This window comes from Gracilinanus agilis, chromosome 2 (genome assembly GCF_016433145.1).
Source record: "Gracilinanus agilis isolate LMUSP501 chromosome 2, AgileGrace, whole genome shotgun sequence".
Classification (NCBI taxonomy): Eukaryota; Metazoa; Chordata; class Mammalia; order Didelphimorphia; family Didelphidae; genus Gracilinanus; species Gracilinanus agilis.
The window spans coordinates 299,495,445-299,516,378 of NC_058131.1; the positions used below are offsets into that span (position 1 = coordinate 299,495,445).

At 35.0% G+C, this 20,934-nt stretch overlaps 1 protein-coding gene across 4 annotated transcripts in view; it reads left to right on the forward strand.

The window, feature by feature from the left end:
* Positions 1-19,515, forward strand: part of LOC123237317 (nuclear receptor coactivator 5-like) — a 35,923-nt gene extending 16,408 nt beyond the window's left edge. For 2 of the 4 annotated variants that reach the window (XM_044664163.1, XM_044664162.1), the window contains exons 3-10: positions 496-570; positions 8,231-8,316; positions 8,439-8,565; positions 12,276-12,475; positions 14,073-14,348; positions 15,141-15,344; positions 16,991-17,131; positions 19,196-19,515. In XM_044664163.1, the coding sequence (XP_044520098.1) occupies positions 496-570; positions 8,231-8,316; positions 8,439-8,565; positions 12,276-12,475; positions 14,073-14,348; positions 15,141-15,344; positions 16,991-17,131; positions 19,196-19,242 (1,156 nt within the window). In that variant the 3' untranslated portion in view covers positions 19,243-19,515. The remainder of the gene's footprint in view (positions 1-495; positions 571-8,230; positions 8,317-8,438; positions 8,566-12,275; positions 12,476-14,072; positions 14,349-15,140; positions 15,345-16,990; positions 17,132-19,195) is intronic. The other 2 variants (XM_044664165.1, XM_044664164.1) reach the window with 1 other exon arrangement.
* Positions 19,516-20,934: the final 1,419 nt, after the last annotated feature.

Below are 20,934 nucleotides of genomic sequence, written 5' to 3' on the forward strand. Positions count from 1 at the left end.
TTATAGACAATGTCAGATACCTTTTCCAAGTAGATAAAAATGATATTAACTAATTTTGTTGAACCTTTACTAGTTCTGGTACAACTGGTAGAAAATATTAGCCAGATTTTCTTGGGAATGTACATCTTATTTTAAGACCAATATTTTACTTGATTATTTTTTAGAGTAGTTAATTTGAAGAAATCAGCTTAGTTTGGAATTTCTAATGTTGATTCTCAAAACAGCTTTTTAATAAGAGTTGCACTATTTCCTACTATTTACTTGATAATCTTCTTCCTTATGACAGATTCACTGAAACACTTGTGAAAATAAAAGAAATATAAAAGGGAGAACTACTTAATTTTTATTTTAATCTTGAGATAATTTTTTTAAAATTCAACTTGTAGTTTTGCATCTATGATTTCATTGTATGTATGAGAGATGTGAAAACCAATGTATTTGGGTAAATGCTTTCCTGTGTGTAACTTTGCATTTATTATATTTATATATTTTTAGCATAAATCCTTATAAACCTCATCTGATCATTTCTCCTGGAGATGGTCACATAAAGGAAAGTGAAGACACTAAAAGGTAAAGTTTTTACTAAAATGACTGAATTTACTAAAAGTTTTAGAAATTCCTAATATGTCTGAATGTTTCTACTCTGTTTTGATTATAATTAGTGTTAGTGCTAGCTCCTTATTTTGGTCAGTAGCTTAAATTCATCATATCAACAGTTGAATGCCAATAGAAGCAAAAGGAGAATGTTTGAAATGGTGATATTTGTCCTGATTGAATTTTACCTCAGTGAAGTATTTTGCCTTTTGGCCTGCAGTAACTAAAATACAACTTTTGGAGTATGTGAAGTAGAATATTTGAACAGACATTTATAGTCTATTCCTAAATTTTAATCTCTGCATTAAAGAATAGAATTAAAGGTAAATATGAGGTCTCCAATGTGTTTGGAAGAATATTGATACCAGTACCAAAGCAAGGAACTTAGGACTAGCACAGTACCTTGCATATAGTAGTTTTCATTAACTTTTTTGAATGAATTGATAGTTTATGAGAGATGAAATTGATGAAGCATCAGTGGAATAACCATGTAAAGATACTCATCAGTGAGTTAAATGTGAAACTAGAGTACTGGGAGAATTCAAGCCTAGCGAAATAGATTTGGAAGTCAGCATTTTAGACGTGATCATTGAAGCTGTGGAATTATATATGAAATCACCGTGGAATTGAAGGAGAAGAGAGATGAGGAAAAATAATCTATTTTGTCATGAAAAAATAAAGTTTCAGAAATGGGAAGTAGGAAATTATATCAAATACTGTGGAGTGAAAATCTTTTTTAAAAAACACTTTTTAGGTAAGGGATGAGAAAGGAAGTAGAAGCATTCGTTTAAAAGTTTGAGAAAGTGTTCAGTTAATCAATAAACATGTATTAAGCCTCGATTATATGCCAGGTACTGTGTTAAACCCTGAGATTACTAGCATGAAAAAAGACAGCTGCTGCTCTGAAGGAGCTTACAGTCTAGTGGCAGAATAAAACCCCCATAAAGAAACTGAAAAATGGTTAGGGTCCTGATGAGGAGTTGTGGAGTAAAAGTCAAAGAAATGAGGTAATGTTCTGAGCCCAGCATCCTCCTTAAATAAAGGTTTCAGAAAGACAGAGGGTGCTGATGAGGTGACATTTTAAGCCTTATGAGATCTTACAGGCTAATGAGATTCTCCCAATAATAAGATCAGAGGAAATTTCATGGGAGTGTGAAAAGATAGCACAGTTGGGGAAGATTTTTTTTAATATAAGAGAAACTTGAGAAGATTTTTAGCTAGCAGGAAGAGTAGCCAGTACAAAGGGAGATACTGAATTTGCAAAATAAAAAGAATAACAGTATCATGGTTCAGGGGAAAGAACACAGAGAGGTGCAGAGGCTGGATTTGAATGCTCGTTCCACTTGTGGTGGTGATATCTTCTCCAGCCTGTGAAGTTGCTTTGGGTTTCCCTTTCTTTGTATGTAATATGAGGATATAATATGTAACTTTTCTAGTGGGCACAGAATTGGACTTGGGAATCAGGAAGTCCTGCCTTAGACATCCTAGTTGTGTGACTCCTGGCAAGTCAATTTCTCCAGCCTCTTCACCTGTAGAATCAAGGCAAGAAATATGGTAGTGCCTGTATCCCAGGGTTATTGTGTATCAAATAGGATAACATATGAAAAGCTCTTTGTAAAGCCTTAAGGTGTATAAAGTTAGCTGTTATTATTATCATTATTTACCTTGGAGGATTGTTGTAAGAATCCAAGGAAATCATGCATATCAAACAAATAAATATGAACAGGTTTATAGAAATAGGCTTTATCAATTTGAGAAGGATGGGATCAAAGAGTATGAGTGGAGGGAGATACTTTGCAAAATAGGACTGACTACTTCCTCAGAAAAAGGATGATTGAAGATACAGAGAAATTTTAAAGTAAATAGAAGAGAAATTGAAGCCATCGAGATGGTTATCTCCATAAAATAGGAAGTGAAATCATCTGAGTATAAGGGAAAGGGGAACAAACAGTTCTTAAAATAAAAATTGCTATTAACAACCATGTGAAAGTGTTCTAGATCATTGATAATTAGGAAAATGTAAATCAAAGCAGCCCTGAGGTTTTTACCTTATACTCAGAAAAGTGGCAAAGATAATAAGAGATAAAAATAAATGAATTAAGTACTTACTGTGTGCTAGCCCTTGTATTATGGGCTGAGAACGTAAATACAAAAGTAAGACAGTCTCTTCCCTTAAGAAACTTACGTTCAAATAGGGGAGATAAAATATTTAGCAGAGTGGTGGTCAGGGAAGGAAGCTTTTATTTGGGGGGGGGTGGTCGTTGATGGGATAATTGTTTGAACCTCAGGGCAGCTAACTTTCATATCTTTTCTAAAAGCAACAAAAGTTTTGGTGGTAGTAGTTATTTTTTCCTTTGTCCCTAAAATAACCTGATATAATTGACTTTCTTTTTGGCCCTTGTATTGCATCATCTTTCTGAAGAAAGCAAAATTATAGAATTACATCAATAACAACGATAAAGGAAATGATACCCTAAAATGCAGGCTCACTTAGGAGTCTACACCTTATTACTATGTGAAGTGGAAATTTAGACAGAGACAGAGAGAGAGAGAGAGAGAGAGAGAGAGAGAGAGAGAGAGAGAGATGTGCAACTGGCTGACTATTGACTGACTGTGACCAAAAGATTCTTGACTTAAAGGAAAATACAGTAGACTTACACATTCAAGCAAATTAACATTTTCAAGAAGTTGGAGAATAGCTTTACCATAGGTACATTCAAGCAAATTAATATTTTCAAGAAATGATCTGGGGGCAGCTGGGTGGCTCAGTGGATTGAGAGCCAGGCTCACAGATGGGAGGTCCTGGGTTCAAATGTGGCCTCAGATACTTCCTGGCTGTGTGATCCTGGGCAAGTCACTTAACCCCCATTGCCTAGCCCTTACCACTCTTCTGCCTTAGAACCAATTATACTATATTGATTCTAAGACAGAAGGTAAGGGTTTAAAAAAAACAAAAGAAAAGAAATGGTCAAAAGTTAAAGGTTTTAATCCAGAAATAAAGGACAGGAATATAATACAAAGAGAGGAGGAGGTCAGGACTCTCTGGCTGGGGCTGTTGTGAGTATATATCAGCCATTGGACTTGGGAATCAGGAAGTCCTGCCTTAGACATCCTAGTTGTGTGACTCCTGGCAAGTCAATTTCTCCAGCCTCTTCACCTGTAGAATCAAGGCAGGAAATATGGTAGTGCCTGTATCCCAGGGTTATTGTGTATCAAATAGGGTAACACAACTAGGAGTCACAGAAATAGGAGTCATAGGAGAAATAGGAGGTCAGAGGAGTCCTGACCTCCTCCTCTCTTTGTTACAATGGGAGAGATTTCTAAGACAAAAAGGTACCCAAAATTGGTACTTAAGATTTGATCTTTGGGTCAGTCTGGGATACCTGCCTCAGGCAAATCCCCAGACAAACTCACTTAAGGCTGTAAGGCTTTTGTTCTGCTTGCAGGAGGGAATGGGATAACCTTGTCTTGTAGAGATCTTGAAGAAAAATGGATTGGGTTTGGGGGGAAGGGGGCAAGCTAGACATGGACTAACTATCCCAAGAATTAGAGACATGATTTCTGAGGATCCATTTCCGATAAGGGGAAATGGAGCTACAACAGGCAGAAGATGGCATCAGGTAGGGAGCAAGTGAGGCAACAGCAAGGAACAGTGATTGTTAAATAGCCTGGATGGACAGCTGAATGGGAAGTCAGTGTTAGGAAGGATTGTGGAAAGAGAAGCACAATAGTTTGACTGTTGGTTAAGCAATAAATTGGGCTATTAGGAATTAGATATATATGCATGTACATATACATGAGACTAAAATGCCAATAACCTCTCAAAGACAGAAAAAAAGGACTTGCCCAATATACACCAAAATAGTTATAGGAACACTTTTTTATATTAGCAAAGAACTGGAAACAAAGTAGATTGAAGAATGATTCAACAAATTATGGTACATGAATGTAATAGACTATTACTGCACCATAAAACATGATGAATATAGAGTGTAAAGATGCATGGGAAGACATAAAAACTGATACAAAGTGAAGAACCAGGGAAAACAATATATTACACAGTGATTGCAACATTGTAAATGGGAAGAGAATAAAAATGGAAACTAAATGCTCTGTAATTATCAGGAGCCATGCTTGATCCTTAAAGGAGAAATGGGAAAGTCCCTTCCTTTGCAGATGTGAGACCATAGGTATGGAATTTTGCATATTCTGTCTGATTTGGTTAATGTGCTGGTTAGTTTTGCTAAATTTCTCTTCCTTTTTCTTTTATTATTGTTACTAATCGTCATTCTTTGGCTAAGTGAGGGGGGGGGAGAGACATGTGGCTATAGGGTGATTATAAAAAACAACAAAGGATACCTATAAATTTTTAAAGAAGAAGAAGAAAGAGAAGGGGAGTTGGTAGAAAGTAATTTCCTAATAATCATTTTGGAAATGACTACAGTAACATAAAGGAAAACAATGAAAGACTTAAAAACTAATCTGTGCAGTGATCTATTATAATTTCAGAGGACTGTTATATAAATTCAGGTGTGGTAGACTCTGCTGGTGCTGATAGGGGATTATAGGTTTGGAATAAGGCATTTGTTTTTTCTTGACTATTTATTACTAAGGAAGTAGGAGGAGAAGAGGAGTTATTGGGAAATAATAGTGAAGTTAAAAAAAAAGCACTGAAAGAAAAGACATTTTGGGCAATGGGATGGGAAAGTCAACAAGAGATGAGTCAGAGGAGAGTACTAAGTTGGTCAATTCTTTTGGCAATTTGTGAGCCTTTTCCTAGTCTGTGTGTCATTTTTGTAAAATGTTTTAATAATGCTTTAAAATTTAGATTTAGCAAACATTTGTTAAACACCCTACTATGTGCAAGGCATTGGGAATACAAAGACAAGAAAACTTAAGCCCTGTTCCTTATATTTCTAAATTTGTACAGACTTTGACAGAGCTTTTTGTCTCATCTGCATTAAAGATGAATTTTGTCAGATTAAACTAATGATTCAAAATTACAGGATGCTTTTCCTGACTATAAATTTATAAAATTTATTTTATAAATAAATAAAAAAATTCAGGAGTTAACATTGATAAGAGGTTAATTTCTCTCAGGTAAATAGTTTAGTACATCATATTTGGCATGTCTACTGAATTGTATTTATCTATAAGCATCTGTGGAGAGTCCCTCCAGAACCAGCTCTAACTCAGGCTTCTTGGACCCGTCAGTTCATTCTATTTACTTGGGGAATTTTATCACCATCTTGTCCTGGGGAAAAAAGGCAAATTTATGGGGACGTTAAATGGAATCCTTTTCCTTCATAGGATTATGTATGAGAAAGGTGGCAAGAACAGACTATTTGAGTCCCCTTACTAGTTTGCAATCTTCTTGAGGGCAAGGACCATCTTATTTCATTCTTATTAAATGTTCTTACTGTTATTAAATAGTGCATTGCACAGTTAAGCACTTAAATGCTTATTGAATTTTTTTGTATGAAACATGGGAAGGCTTGGAGATGGTAGAGTAGTTTTCTAGAAGAAAAATACATTATTGAAAAATGTCATAATTTATTGTAAGTGAGCCAGATGGTTCTTAATTTCTTCCTTGTTGGTACCTAGCCATAAGATCTCAAATCTTCTTAGAGCAATGTTTCCCCGTGTAAATTATGCTGAAGATTAGCAAAATGAATATGTTAGTTCTTTACTGTGTACTGTGCTTTGTCTTCTGGAGACATTTGATGGGAGAGAGTTGATTAGGGGGCAGTTTCATAGGTTTTAAGAATTCAGAAAGATTGATAGTAAAAAATTTCCCAGCCAGAAACACTGATTTAGATTATTAAGGCAAGCATGGATCCAAGGTATATGCCCAGTGAACCAGTAAACATCTTTGACTGTTTAGTGCTGATCTTCAGCTATACATAACGTGCATCTTAAAAACTTGAGTGTGAGAATTTTAATAAAACTCTTAAGGAGGAAAACCAGAGAGAGACTTGTTTATCTTATGTAGCTTCTTGCAGCCACAAACTAATATATTCGTGGGTGGACACCTGAGAAGGGAAGTTAGAAACTGAGGGAAAATGGGTGAAGGGGATATATATATAGAGAGAGAAGAAAAACAATAAAGGAAGAAAAACTCAGAGAAAAGGGTTCAACAACATGGGCTCCAGCATGTGTGCTCCTCTGATGGTGGAAAAGAGAGAGAGCTACACGTGTCCCCAGCCTCTTATTGGAGAATCAAGGAATGGGAGGTAGTTAATGACCATGTGACATGGCATTTGATTTAGCATTGGCTCAATTGACAACCATAAGACCAAAGAGGAGGAGGTTAATCAAACATGTAACCTGGTAGGGAATCTGGTCTGTCAAAGGTAGGAGCTAGGACCCTGTGGCAGCTAAGGTCCTACCCAGGAATTCTCCTGACCTTTGGACTGTAGGTTTGGAGAGTGGTCAGAATTAATAGAGTACCAATTAAATACAATGATCAAGAAATAATATGACCATGAGTCTGGTACATGAGCACAATAGGTTATAATATTAATACATCAATAATACTTTCAAGATTAGAATATACCTGGGATGCCACATCTTAGGAGATAATAATTAATTGCTGCCTTCCTTAGTGTCTACACTTAGTTGGATATTACAGGTAAGCAGATGCTATCATATATTATTTTGGTTACAGTGTATATTTCTTTTCTATCTTCTGTTAAATTATAGGAGAGGGGACTCTGATTAAGAGATCATTATTTATCTGGCTACTTCTTTCAGATTTGCTTTTAGTAAGAAAAAGGAATTTAATTACCCACCAGAGTTTTAGCTATTATGTTTCCAGAGTATACAGTATTCATTGCTTCCTTAAGCACTTATATAGTTCCCGGTGTCTCTGAAACTACATTCTGATTAACTAGAATTTAGAATTTTATGTCCTACTTCCTTTGAAGGAAGATCCAGTTAGGATCCTTCAGGTGCGAAATTGTTGTGGTTTTCATAAACACCTTTTCCAAGTTCTTTTTTTTGGTTTGTTTTGTTTTTAAACTCTTAACTTCTGTGTATTGACTCATAGGTGGAAGAGTGGTAAGGGTGGGCAATGGGGGTCAAGTGACTTGCCCAGGGTCACACAGCTGGGAAGTGTCTGAGGCCAGATTTGAACCTAGGACCTCCCGTCTCTAGGCCTGACTCTCAATCCACTGAGCTACCCAGCTGCCCCCTCTTTATCCAAGTTCTTATCTCATAACTTCTAGAAAATAGGATGTAAAAGTGGCTTGCATGTCATTTAGATGTGATTTTTTGACTTTCTATCCAAGGGCTTTGCAGTTGAATTGCAATATAGTAGAGAATGACAGTGCTGAAGTGATATCGGGTTCAGAATTACACCCTAAGGACAGTAAAGAGATGCAAACTTGTCTTATTTTTCTATCTTTCCTGGCATAAACCATGCACAGGGACTTAAGTGGTTGTAAATGAAATAACAGGCTGAACTTTTGTGTTTAGATGGATGTAGTTTTTATTTAGTTGCCTGAAAGCTAATAAAGGTTTTTTTTGTTTGTTTTTTAGTATTAAATATCTTGGAAATTGCTTCTAATTGAAATGTATGATTGTGTTTAGAAGAAAAAGTTATGTGCATAAAATACTTCCATTTTTATTTGTACAGTAACTTTGAAGAATTACTGGGGAAAGAGTATGATTATTCTAAAGGAAGTGAAGATAACTATGAGAGATACCAATATTCTCATAAAGGTAACAGTCTTTGAAATTTCACCTGTATTTTCTCAGGGTGAGGGAGGTGTTTTTGTTTTGTAAAACTCAGCAGTTGTGACTTTTGATGTATTTTTTTTTTGATGAGGTTCATTATTTTCCAGATGATGACCACAGTAAGGACCATCTAAAAGAAAAGCTCTATCAGCAGTTTTACCAACAGATACAAAGTGAATACGATAAAGAAAGGCCTTCAGATTGCACCATTGTTTCAATCAACAAAGACCAAAGGTAGTTGTATTTCCTTTTATTGCATCAAATATGATTAAACAATGTGGTGACCTAGGAAAAAACCATTGAATTTGAGATTCACTTTCCAACTGTGTTACTTACTGTCTTTGGGATCTTGACCAAGCGATACCTGAATATTCTTAACCTCATCAGGAAAATGAGATGATTGACTAGAAAACCTTTCAGGTTCTTTGCAACTCGAAATGTAACTAAGCAATCACTTGACCACTTTATATGATCCTGAAATGAATTCAACATTCCATTCTTTTGAAGGTATAATTGAATAGTAAACAAATAAACTGGTGAAAATTTAGGAATCTAATAGTTTGTTGAAATAAAGTCTTAGGATTTTACTAAAAAATGCCTTAGTCTGCCTCCACCATGCCTATTAATAGGGAGAATAGCTCACATGTATTGAGCAGTTTACAAAGAGAGCTTTGATCACTACCATACCCCCTCCCCCTCTTTGGAAGTAGAGAGCATTTAGCATTTATATACCACTTTAGTGTTTGCAAAATGTTTTACATTACAAGCAACCTTATAAGGTAGATGCTATTACTATACTGATTTTATAGATAAGGAAATCAAAGCTAACAGAGGCTAAGTGATTTTGCTCAGATAAACCCATTATCTGAAGCAGGATTCAGGTCTGGTATTCCTGATTTCCAGGTTTCATCCACTGTGTCACCTGGCTACTCATAGTAAAAAAGGTAAATATTATTCCAGTTTCTTTAGATAAAGAATCTGAGGCTCAAAGATGCTAAATAGCTTGCTTGCTAAATCAGTTAGTAAGTAGTAGGTCCAGGACTTGAACTTCAAGTATAATGTTCTTTTCACTAATATAACTGCAGTGAGTAAGGGTCATCAATCTGGAGTCCATGAACTTTTAAAAAATTAAGTATTTTGTTAGCTAATTTCAATTTTATTGGTTTCTTTTGTATTTTATTTTATGAGTTTAAAAAGATTATTGTGAGAAGGTACTTTAGATTTCACTATATAGCCAGGGGTTCGTGATACAAAAAAAGATAAGAAACCCTGATCTAGAGAGAGAATATAGGCACTCTATAAATTTTAAAAGGTTTCTATAAGTGGCAAATGATATCCATCTCTCATGCTTACCTTTTCTGTGTAGTAGAATTTATTACGTTTTGTGTTTCTTAAATTTGGCCCCTTTAAAGTATTCTACTCATTTTCATAATTAGATTTTTTATAGGACTTTTTGAAAGCAAATTCATAGTTCCATCTCACTCTGAATTTACTTGGTTGGATTATTTGCGCTAAAGAACACTTGAAGAGAACTGAAAGAGTATTATGGGTAGGAGAGCACAATTGCCTATACATTTGAGGATTATAGAACATTGAAGAAGCTCTGGATTTGTTAACAATCCTTTTTTTTTTTTTTTAAACCCTTACCTTCCATCTTAGAATTAATACTGAGTATTGGTTCCAAGGCAGAAGAGTGGTAAGGACTAGGCAGTGAGGGTTAAGTGACTTGCCCAGGGTCACACAGCTAGATCAGATTTGAACCTAGGACCTCCCATCTCTAGGCCTGGCTCTTAATCCACTGAGCTACCCAGCTGCCTCCAACAGTACATTCTTAATGTTGAACTCAGACCCAGAGACAATGAAGAATCAGTGTGCAAATTGCTTAAGTGTTCCCCTAGAATTCAGTGTCTCTACTCCAAGCCCCTCTGCACCAATAATAACCCAGAACCAGGTTCATTATATTAGACTTAGGATAGATTAACTTCCTTAAAATTGGTAGGTGTTATAAAATTTTACTTAAAGCAACCTTTACTACTTTTAGAATTGAGGCTCTAGCTGTTCCATCTAAGACAGCACTGATATTTTTGCTTCTTTCATATCTAAAGAAACAGACCTACTGGTATTTAATTCTAGTACTTTGTCAGGTATTGGAGAGGTATTTTGGAGATTACTTCTCTTTTTCCTCTATCTGGAGTGGCTCTTTAAAACAGCTCTTCAGATATTATCTAGACTTTGCCTGGTGTTTTGCAGTGCTGGCATTTTGCCATGGCTTAAGATACTATAGTAGACAAGCTCTTCGTAGGCAGCTTAGGAAGTCCTCTGCCATTCTGCAGTTGGCTCCTGACTGGGAAATGATGCAGTGTAAAATATTTTTCATTTGTGGCAAAAGCAGTTGAACCTAAATAGGAATAAATTAGTCAGCTTAATTTTAATTAAACACATTCTCATTTTTGTAGCATATGAACATAAATGCGATATTTTCTAGGTAAATTTCTATAATTGGTAGGGAATATTAACAGGAAGATTTCTTTTATCAAGTGCATTTTAATAAATTGTTCACCTTTTAAAAATTATTTTTATTGAAGGGTTTTTTTTTAAACCCATACCTTCATCTTAGAGTCAATACCAAGTATTGATTTCAAGGCAGAAGAACAATAAGGGCCAGGCATTTGGGGTTAAGTGACTTGGCTAGCAAGGAAATATCATAGGCTATATTTGAACCCAGGACCTCCTGTCTCTAAGCCTACCTCTATCCATTGAGCCACCTACCTGCCTCTACCTTTTTTCCTTTAAAACCTTTACCTTCTGTGTTAGTATCAGTTCTGAAACAGAAGAGTAGCAAGGGCTAGACTATTGAAGTTAAGTGACTTTTCCAGGGTACCACAGTTTTAGAAGTGCCTGAGGCCAGACTATACCCAGGTTCTCTGGACTCTAGGCCTGGCACTTTATATACTGTGCTACCTAGATACCTTGAAATTTCTTTTAAATTTTCTTTTATTTTTCAGTTAACAAACATTTATTTTTTCTCCCTTCTATCTCTTCCCCCAAACCTTCTCATCCCTAGATGAAAAGCAAGAAAAAAAAGTTATTTTAACAAATGTGTATAGTCAAAGAAAACAAATTCCCATATTGGCCACATCCAAAAATTGTCTCATTTTGCATATTTGTCTATCACTTTTCATCAGAAAATTAATCTACATTTTTATGATCCTGAATTGTATGGTTTCTGCATTGAGAAACCAGCTTTATTATCTCTTCTAAGAGTCAAAATATTAGGTAAGAACAATGCTGTTATTCTTTTCAGAAGTGAGTTATCTCCAGCTTACTAACAGCAATAAGTACTGGAATATTTTAGAAATTAGTCAGATAAGAATTGTTTGTTTTCCTTAATTTAACTCATTTATCTTTCCAGTTTTCCTTTTTTTTTTTCCTTAGTTTAATTCTTTCGGAGATATCTATAGTTACTCTATTATTTCCATTTTGGAAAGGGATGATAATGTACAATATAATGATGCTTGACCCACATAACCAAGCAATAATAATTATAGTCATAATTGTATTCTCTTTACATGCCACTTTGTGGTTATAGAGCTCTTTACATTACATTATCTCAGTTGAGTATAAATAGCATAGCAAAAGAAAGCATGTCTTTAGCAGGCATATTTCTTCCTTAAAATGCTATTTATGCTTGCAAAAACAGAAGGATTCATATTTTATAAAATTCCCCTTCAGAGAGCTTCCAGGTGTTTAATGTCTGTGAGAGGGAAAAGGAACACAACGCTTCTTTACCTTCTGAAATAGTCTGAAGGCTACTTTGAGGTCTAATTTTTATTTCATATTTCTGTTACTGAGAATAACTAAAAGGTAAACATCAGCCATACAATGCTGATTCTTTTTTGTGTGTTTTATTTTAAAGTAATCAGAATTTTTTGTTTTACTTTAAGGGACTATGCAGTAAGCATAGGTCACCGTTTGCAAGACCATGGCCTTGTGGTAGAAATGATATATCTGACGTCAGAGGCAAGTCTCACCTGTGCACTCCAAGAAGTTAAAAATGATGGTTCTCCTTTTTGTATTCTTGTTGAACAATCTAATGTAGCGCTCTCCTCTTGCACCGTAATTTCACTTCACAAGTCTATCACAAGTAAGTTTCATTTTCACTAGTGTCTCTATTTAAAAACACAATTCCACACTGTTTTGTTAAACTCTAGGACACTTTATTGATTCCTTTAAAGTTTTCCATTTATTACTTCCATAAAAAAGCCTGGTGAAATGTTGTGAAAAAGATATCATAACTTTTTATGTGGCTCTCAATGAATTTAGGTTGTAATGACCCATCCTTGTTTTTTACATAAATGGCCTGGAATATCTATCCGTAATGACCTCTCCTATCTATTTTTTTAACTACATTTTAGAACTTAGCATTCTGCACCCAAAGTTAAACAGCTATTGGAAAATTCACATTTGCTAATAAAAAAAATTCACTTATCCATTATCTGCTCTTAGCCATCAGGCTGACTTACAAACCTTCTTGCCCTCTCCACAGTGCTCTCAACCAACTTAAATCTAGTTTTCTTTCTCCATCCTTTTGTCAATCTATGCCCTTCTTTCATAAAAATTATTCTAATCACCCCTAGTTGTAGCAATTAATATATAATGATAGAGTTTTCCCTTTTTAATACTTAAAAATAGATGTACTCACAAGTAGACACAATTATATATACATATATTTATAATTGACAATATCCTCTCAGTCATAAAAGCTTTTTTTCTTGAGATATAGCCTTCTAAATGTCACATATGTCAAAGGATTCTGCTCTTTCTCAGGTTACTTTTTTTTCTGAAAATAGTGATTCACATCTACATGAATTGTGCTTATTATTTCAGTCAGCTGGGGTAAAGCTGTTTGGATGTGAAATTAGGATTTATATCTGAACAGAAAATAATGTTAGATATGACATTTACTATACAATATAAAGAAACAAAATAATACTTTATTTTTTGAAACTGACAGTACACTTGTGGTTGCAGCCTACATAATCATATCATAGACAATCATTTGTACCATAAGCAGAAAATATAATGTATTGATTATAGGCTGTGTCTCTAATGTGAGACACATCAAAAAAAGTAGGTTTACACTGGAAAATAAATTACCTTAAAATCCAATACCATCATTGTGAACTGCAGTATAATTGCTCTGAAGTAGAAACTATGGGCTAAATTGTTTTGGTGGGGTGGAAAAGAGAAAGGAGGAAAGATGCCTTTGCATATCTGTGATACTTGTAGACTTAATCATTGTACAGATTTTTTGGCCAGACAGATTGCTACCTCTTCCTGGCTCAGATCTGTCCATTTCTGTTCCTGAGGCCAGAAACTAAACAAAGCACTTTGCTCACAACAACCCTGTGAGGGAGATAGTACAAGTATAATTAGTCTCATTTTACGGATGGAGAAATGGAGGCCTGCAGATAGTAGGCACTTAATAAATGTTTGTTGAATTGAGTTGAGTTGTTTAGACTCAGAGAAGGGAATTAATTTGTCTGTGTAAGTGTCAAGGTTTGAACCTAGACTTTCTGCCTCTAACTCCAGTGCTCTTTCTAATATTTCATGCTGCCTTAAGATAATATTTTATAATATTATCAATAATATTATAATTAATAATAATATTTAAAAATAAATATTTTGTGATGTAACCAAAGTATAAGATTGATGAAACTGGATGTTTCTTTTTTCTCTAGTACATCGCCATATGCCCCTGGAGGATGCATTGGCTCTAGTAGCTAAGGAATTTGGGACTATTTTGGCTGAACGGGAACAACAAGAAGGTGCTGGAATTTCACAAAAAGCAGCTGATCTGGTAGATGACTACTTAGAACGGGACCTCTGCGAAAGCTACTCTGTGCCTCTAGGCATCAAACATCTCCTTTTCCTACTAAGTGAGGGAAAACATTTGTATCAGGAGGAGTTAAACACCATCTGTGACTACCTAAAGACCAGGAAAGAGGAATTGGAAGGTATTCGTGTATTTCTTTCTCCAAAACTGGGAGGAAAAATCATCTTTTGAGATAAAACCTTGTTCTTAGCAGTATATCATCAAGGAATAAAAAAGAAGGCACCTTTATGATGTAATAGTCTTTTTGGTTCAGACCTAAAACAAAGATTAACTTGAGTAGGTACTTGTGGTAGGAATGTACAATGTCTAGCCATTATTGTCTGTGGTATCACCTTATCCTTGACGTTTCTTTTATAAATATGATTATGTATTTGGAACAACTTCTTACTAAAATAGTTCATATTTACATAATAATCTGTGTTTTAAAATGAGGTCAGCGCATGGTAATAATGATTTGGCACATAAGTAATCTGAAGCTTAAAGCTTAAATAATTTGCCTGTTAGTGTCAGAGCCAAGATCTAAGTCTTTTGACTCAATGTCTCTAATGGTCATGTTATGTTTTTGAGATGTATATAATGAAAATTTAGAGACTGAACAATTTATTCTAGTGTATTCTGTTTTTCATTTATTAGAAAAGTTCAGCAGATGTGGCAAGTCAATAGTTCTTAATCTTAGTTCAGATTAGATTTGGGTTAGACAGTATTTTTAAAGAGATAAGATGTGAAATGTCCACTTGGCATTTGAACACTTTTAAGATATTCCTTAAGTTGCAGAATGATATTTAAAATAATATTCCTAAATTTCATACAACATCTCTAGAACTCTAGAACAGCAGAGATCCGTTGTATTATTATCTGGTCACTTGGGTGGGCTTTTATCTTAGGTTCTTTGACCTTGGTTTCTTTTCTTCAGGTTTTGTTGAGACACCAGATACTTCAACTGCAGTTGTAAATGCTTTGATTGAAGCTAATTTGATGCCAAGATCTCATACTATGGGCAAACCACCTCCTCTTCTTCCAACCCCTGGTAGGAACTCCTTCCAGGGTCAGCCTCTCCTTCCTCCAGTTAAGCCTCCTTTATTAGGTGATAGGCCTGGAGGACTCCTTCCAACACCAGGTCAGTGTTGTCTTTCCCCAGCACAATTACCTTATGATCATTCCACTTTTTTCTTAAATGTGCAGTCATTGAATTTTGCTGCATCTATGAAAAATAAAAAAATAAACTAAAAAAATAAATATGTGTATGTATGTATATATGTATGTAAATATAGATATGCCTGGATGAACCAGACTAAAGGGAAAAAGGCAAGACTCCTGAGCCATCTTAGCTGTCCTCCAAGTTCTCCCTTGAGAGAGCAGAACAATTATGACACTTGCTTTGTTCTCTATCAGTTTTTAAAGAAATCTAAAATTTCTTGCAGTCTTTACCCCTTGATGGAGAAGATTTGTACTTTTTATTAGGTTTCTGTGTTTACCCAAAGCCCTCTGAGTGAAGAGAGAACTTGTCATGTGAACTCTGTTCCCTTTTATGCCAAATTTGAGTGGCCCACGTTTTCCTTTAAGATTAAGATTCTAAAGCTGATGAAGCTTAATGAGAACCATTTCAATATATTGATAGTGACTTGTACTCTCCCAACAATTACCTGAACTTCCTAGCATTCTTGATGCATTTTTTAGTGCTAAATTAAAATGAAATGTGTGTTTATTTTCATACTCTTGTTTTGCAATTTGAATTTGTGAGATGAAGCTAATATTTCATGAGCACGTTTGAGTTATAAAAAATAATTGAAAACCTAAAGAAAGGTCAACAGTAGAATTTTAAAAGTTTGTAATTAGTGGGGCTGGGGATGCTCATCTAGGGAGACATGATACTTAAAAAAGCTATTGCTTTGTATTACATTGCTATCTTTTACAAATTCATTTTTGTTTACATGTTGTAACTTCTGTTCTTTAAGTTGATATCAATAATTTTCTATTATCTTTTGCTTCTGGTGAAACATGATTCAGGAAAAGGAGCTAAGAGTTTCAAAGTAAATGCTCTGCACCATACATTGTTTAGACCTGTCGTAGAGCAATGAATTTTAAGCCATTTTAATTTTAGCTATAATCTTTTCCTGTGAGTGCTTCATTTATACCCAATTCATCATTCTGAACAAGTCCAAGGAAGAGAATAATGCATGCTACTTTATACTTATAGTTGTACACTGTTAGTAACACATTCACCATTATTGTTGACAACAATTTTTGAGGGCATGCAGTTTAGTTGTAAATGTTGAATATTTCTTTGATCTTTATATATAAGCCTTATTTAGAGCTACTTGACATGGTTAGATGGAATTCTGTCAAAAGGAATTTTCTCATACATTTGAATACAAGATGTAGTTACTGTGTCTGGTTTTCAGTTACCTTATAACTGGAGAAACAGAATCTCGGACCATTGAATGAAGTAGCTTAAGAAGAGGCAAATAAACTGTTAAGATTAGAATAGTAGTATCAAACTCAAATAGGGCCAATAAGTCTTGCATAAGGATCCCTGTGGGCACATATTGACTTAAAAAAATCACATAATGTTATCTATGTTTTTTTGCATTCTTATTTGTTTTAAAAATACTTCTCCATTTACATTTTGATCTGGTTTGGGCTGCTAGCTGGCTGTGTTGGATATACATTTTTAGAGAAGTCTACTTTACTAAACATCAGGGAAGATCATTCCTGATAAGAATATCTCATCAGTTTGTTGTTTTTTATTTTACATAAATCTAGGACATTCTGGGCCCAAGGGTAAACCTCCTCCCCTTCTAGCAGTACCCTCTAAAAGACCTGGTCTCCTAGGATATGCACCACACCAGCCTGCAAAGCGTCCAATGATGTGGGAGAAACCAGCCCTTTTGCCTACACCAGTAGGTGAGTTGTGTTGCAAGTATTGTGACTTACGGATGACCCAAAAATCATTGGTACTAAAATGCCCTACTAATCATTTCCCAACAAACCTCCTCTCCACATCCTCTTGTGTACAAGTATGTGCCATGGTTTTATAGCACAAACCTTTCTCCTGGCATTGAATTGCCATTTCAAGATTGGTTTCAAGTCCCCTGTTGTTGAAGCAAAAAAAAGATACATTTTCTCTAAAGCATAGGTAATTATGGTTTCAGGATAAAAGATATGTACTCAAAAATAGTGGCAAGAAACAGAACATACAGTAATTGCTACCTCCCTCTCTAAAATCAAAATAATCTAGGATCATAGATTTAGAGCTGGAAAGGATCCTTATGACAACTCTGAGTCCAACCCCCTTGTTTTGCAGCTGAGCAAACCTGAGTCTGAGAGAGTTTTAAGTGACTTGCCCAGGGTCCCTCAGATACTAAGTGTGTGAGGTAGAATTTGTTCTACCACTTTTTATGACTCTGTGCCCAGTCCTTTATTTACTGTGTCACATAGCTACCATTGAGAACATTGAGAACTTTCTAACTTGTATAATACAGTAATGTTTCTACTATGTAGGAAGACTGGACTTTTCCTGGGAAATATAGAGGAAAAAGACAGTAGTTGAGATCTGGAATTGATAAAAGGAATTGGCCATAGAGACTTTGTTTTATTTGTCAACTCTTGATGACCATGGCATAAGTATCTTCATGGGAATGATAATATTTCCTGTCCCCTTTACATTATGAGAATTATTGGCATTGTTAGGCAAATGTCCAGAAGACTTTGATTGAAAGTATATTGATTGATAGTAGATTTTTACATTGTTGTTTACAGTCGGGGTGTTCAGCGTTTTCAACATATTCCTCTATGATAAAATTAAAAAATAATAAAATATTTTTAAACACTTTCCCCCTTACTCAAAAAGTGCTTAGAAGTCCTATTTCATTACTTTAACAATATCTACATTATCTAGATAGTCTTCAAACAAATTCTCTGACCTTTGAACAGTTTATGATCTAATTTAGGTTGGGGAGAGAAAAATTCAAGGCTATAAAAGGGCTACAGAAATTCAAAAGAAAGTTTCTAAGAATAATTTGGAGTGGGGGGGGCAGCTAGGTGGCTCAGTGAATTGAGGGGAAGTCCTAGGTTCATATGTGATCTCAGAGACATTTCCTAGCTGGGCAAGTCACTTAACCTCAGTTGCCTATCCCTTACTACTCTTCTACCTTGGAACCAACATATAGTATTGATTCTAAGATTAAAAGTAAGGGTTTAAAAAAAAAAGAATAGTTTGTGGAAAAGATTGGTCTTGAAGTAAGTAAGTAAAGGATTTGGATTGCAAAGAGGAGAATACAGAGATAACAGATATTAATTTTAAGTGACTTTTTGATAGTACCATTTATGTAGTTTGGTCTAGAGCCTCAGTATCCTGATTCCACATACTTTTGTTCTCATGCAGCCATAGTGTTCCTCGTGTATTTGTAAGACAGCTTCAGATCCTTTGATGAATACAAACAAATACAAATAAATGTCTGTTGTCATTCAGACAGAAGAACTTAACCCTTCAAACACTGAAGAATGGAATCTGGTTTTAAAAATCACAAATACACCCTAATTATCAAGTTTTTAAAACATTACTAAAATATTTTGTATCTACATTACCTTAATTTTTGACTATATCTTTCCCCCTTGTCAGTGAGCCTTCCTTTGTAACTGAAATTTTTAAAGGAGAAAAATCAGTTCACCAACCCAAATCTATATATCTACCACATCAAAGCATATATATACATAATATAGCCGCATCCATTGTCCCCAACTTTGCAAAGAATGGAGGAAGGTGAATTTTCTCAACTTTCCTACAGCGCTGGCTCAACCATAGCACCTCATTATATGGTGAATCTGCTAGAGCCTACAAAACTGGAACAATTTGATGTCATCGATGGTATGGGTTTGGAGCAGGGATGGGACACAAATGGCAGTGTAAGATCTGAAGGTTAGAGAAGTATACCATGTTGTATTAACTGTCTTTTTGCCTCCCAACAGTACAAACAGTGCAACCTCAACGGGCAGCTAAACCCAAACCTTTTTGAACTAAGGAAACCTCAGCTGGGCCAGGAAGAAAATGGCAAGCCATTCCAAGTAGATGGTGTCCTCTCTCTTTCATCAGTTATGTCTGTGTACCAGGCAAGAAACTTTATTGTAGCATACTTTCTGTTATAATCTACATTCCCACGGGAATTTTTTTAATTTGCGGAGACTGTCACAAGCTAGATGTTTGTGAAAAGTCAGTGTTGTAGATATGTTGGACCTTTAAGTTGTTCCATTACATATATATTACACAATAAATTCCTTGTTTTACACAACCCCTTGCTCATTTTTAAACAGTGGTTAGATTTAATCTATTTGGGGAATATATGGGGAAGGAAGAAGCTTCTTGTTCAGTAGCAACTGAACAAGCTAGTCAACCTTTTTTGATTTAAATGGGAAGGGTTCTATAAGGGTGGGGGTGGGGTCTTCATGGGAATTTTTGTATTGGAATGAAAAGTCTGAGGGGGAAAATCAGCTCAGGGCAGCTGTCTTTTCTAAACTTGAATAAAAAGGAGTTGTTTTTTTCTGTCCAGGACCTTTCACTTTGATTAACTGTACTACCAGTGTATACTTGTCTATACCAGATGTCTATTCCTATGTTGGAAGCACTTTTTACATTAAATTTTTTGTCTTTTCCTTCATTAAAATATGAAATTTTATGTCTGGCCTGAAAGCTCTTAGAACTTAAATACAGATTTTATTGATGTGACTCAAGTCTTGTATTATCTTATGAAATATAGATTATGGCTTGTGTAGAACACCTGCCATAATAACACTTGCGGTTTGGGAAGTATCTGGCTTTTGTAGAATTTGGTCATGCAAAGAAACTCCAAGTTTCTTACCACAACCCCGTATCAGTTGCTAGTTTGCAGGATTTGTTAGTCACCACAACACTTTCCCCAGGTTCCTTTCAACATGACAGTCATGTTCCAGAGCCCTTCCACATAAATATACATCAACTTTCACATTTTAGTTGCTGAGTGAATCACTAGCATCTACTGGGGAAAAGATTTTCTTTTTCTGTATTCATTTAAATAATTTAGTAGAATAAGATTACAGCAGTAACTTCTGCTAAGATTTTGAAAAACAAAACAAAACAAAACATTTTTCTGCCCTAGATTTTGATTTCCAATTACAGTACAATTAAAAGTTTGAGACAATTCTAGATACTAATTTAGTTCCAACCAGTAAAAATGTAGAATGATGTTCATATTTCAGACACAGTTGAGAATGAAACTCAGTATGTCAAAAGTTGTATTAATGTTGAAAACATTTACTATGGCCAGAGGATCATTTCCACAAAATTTTGATTGAGCAAAGTGTTACAAGTATTATTGGATAACAAATGGTAAACTGGTACACAAATTCTTCCCTCTGGCTTTTTAATAGGTGGTCAGAGTATATAATAGACTCCTGCTTGTCCAGAATAATCAACAGTTTTAATAAAATTTCATTAATAGAATAAAAGATTCCTAACCTCAAATAAAATTGAACATCATTTAATTTTTTATTATTCAGAAAGTACATTTATTCTCCAAAATTCATTTTAAGCTATAAAATATCCTTTCTATGTAGTTTGAATGGGAATCTAACAAAATACTTTTGTTGAGATTTAGTTGTTTTCTAGAGTTGATAACACTGAAGCAGCTAAATGGCTCTGGATAGAGTGCTGGATCTGGACTCAAGAAGACATG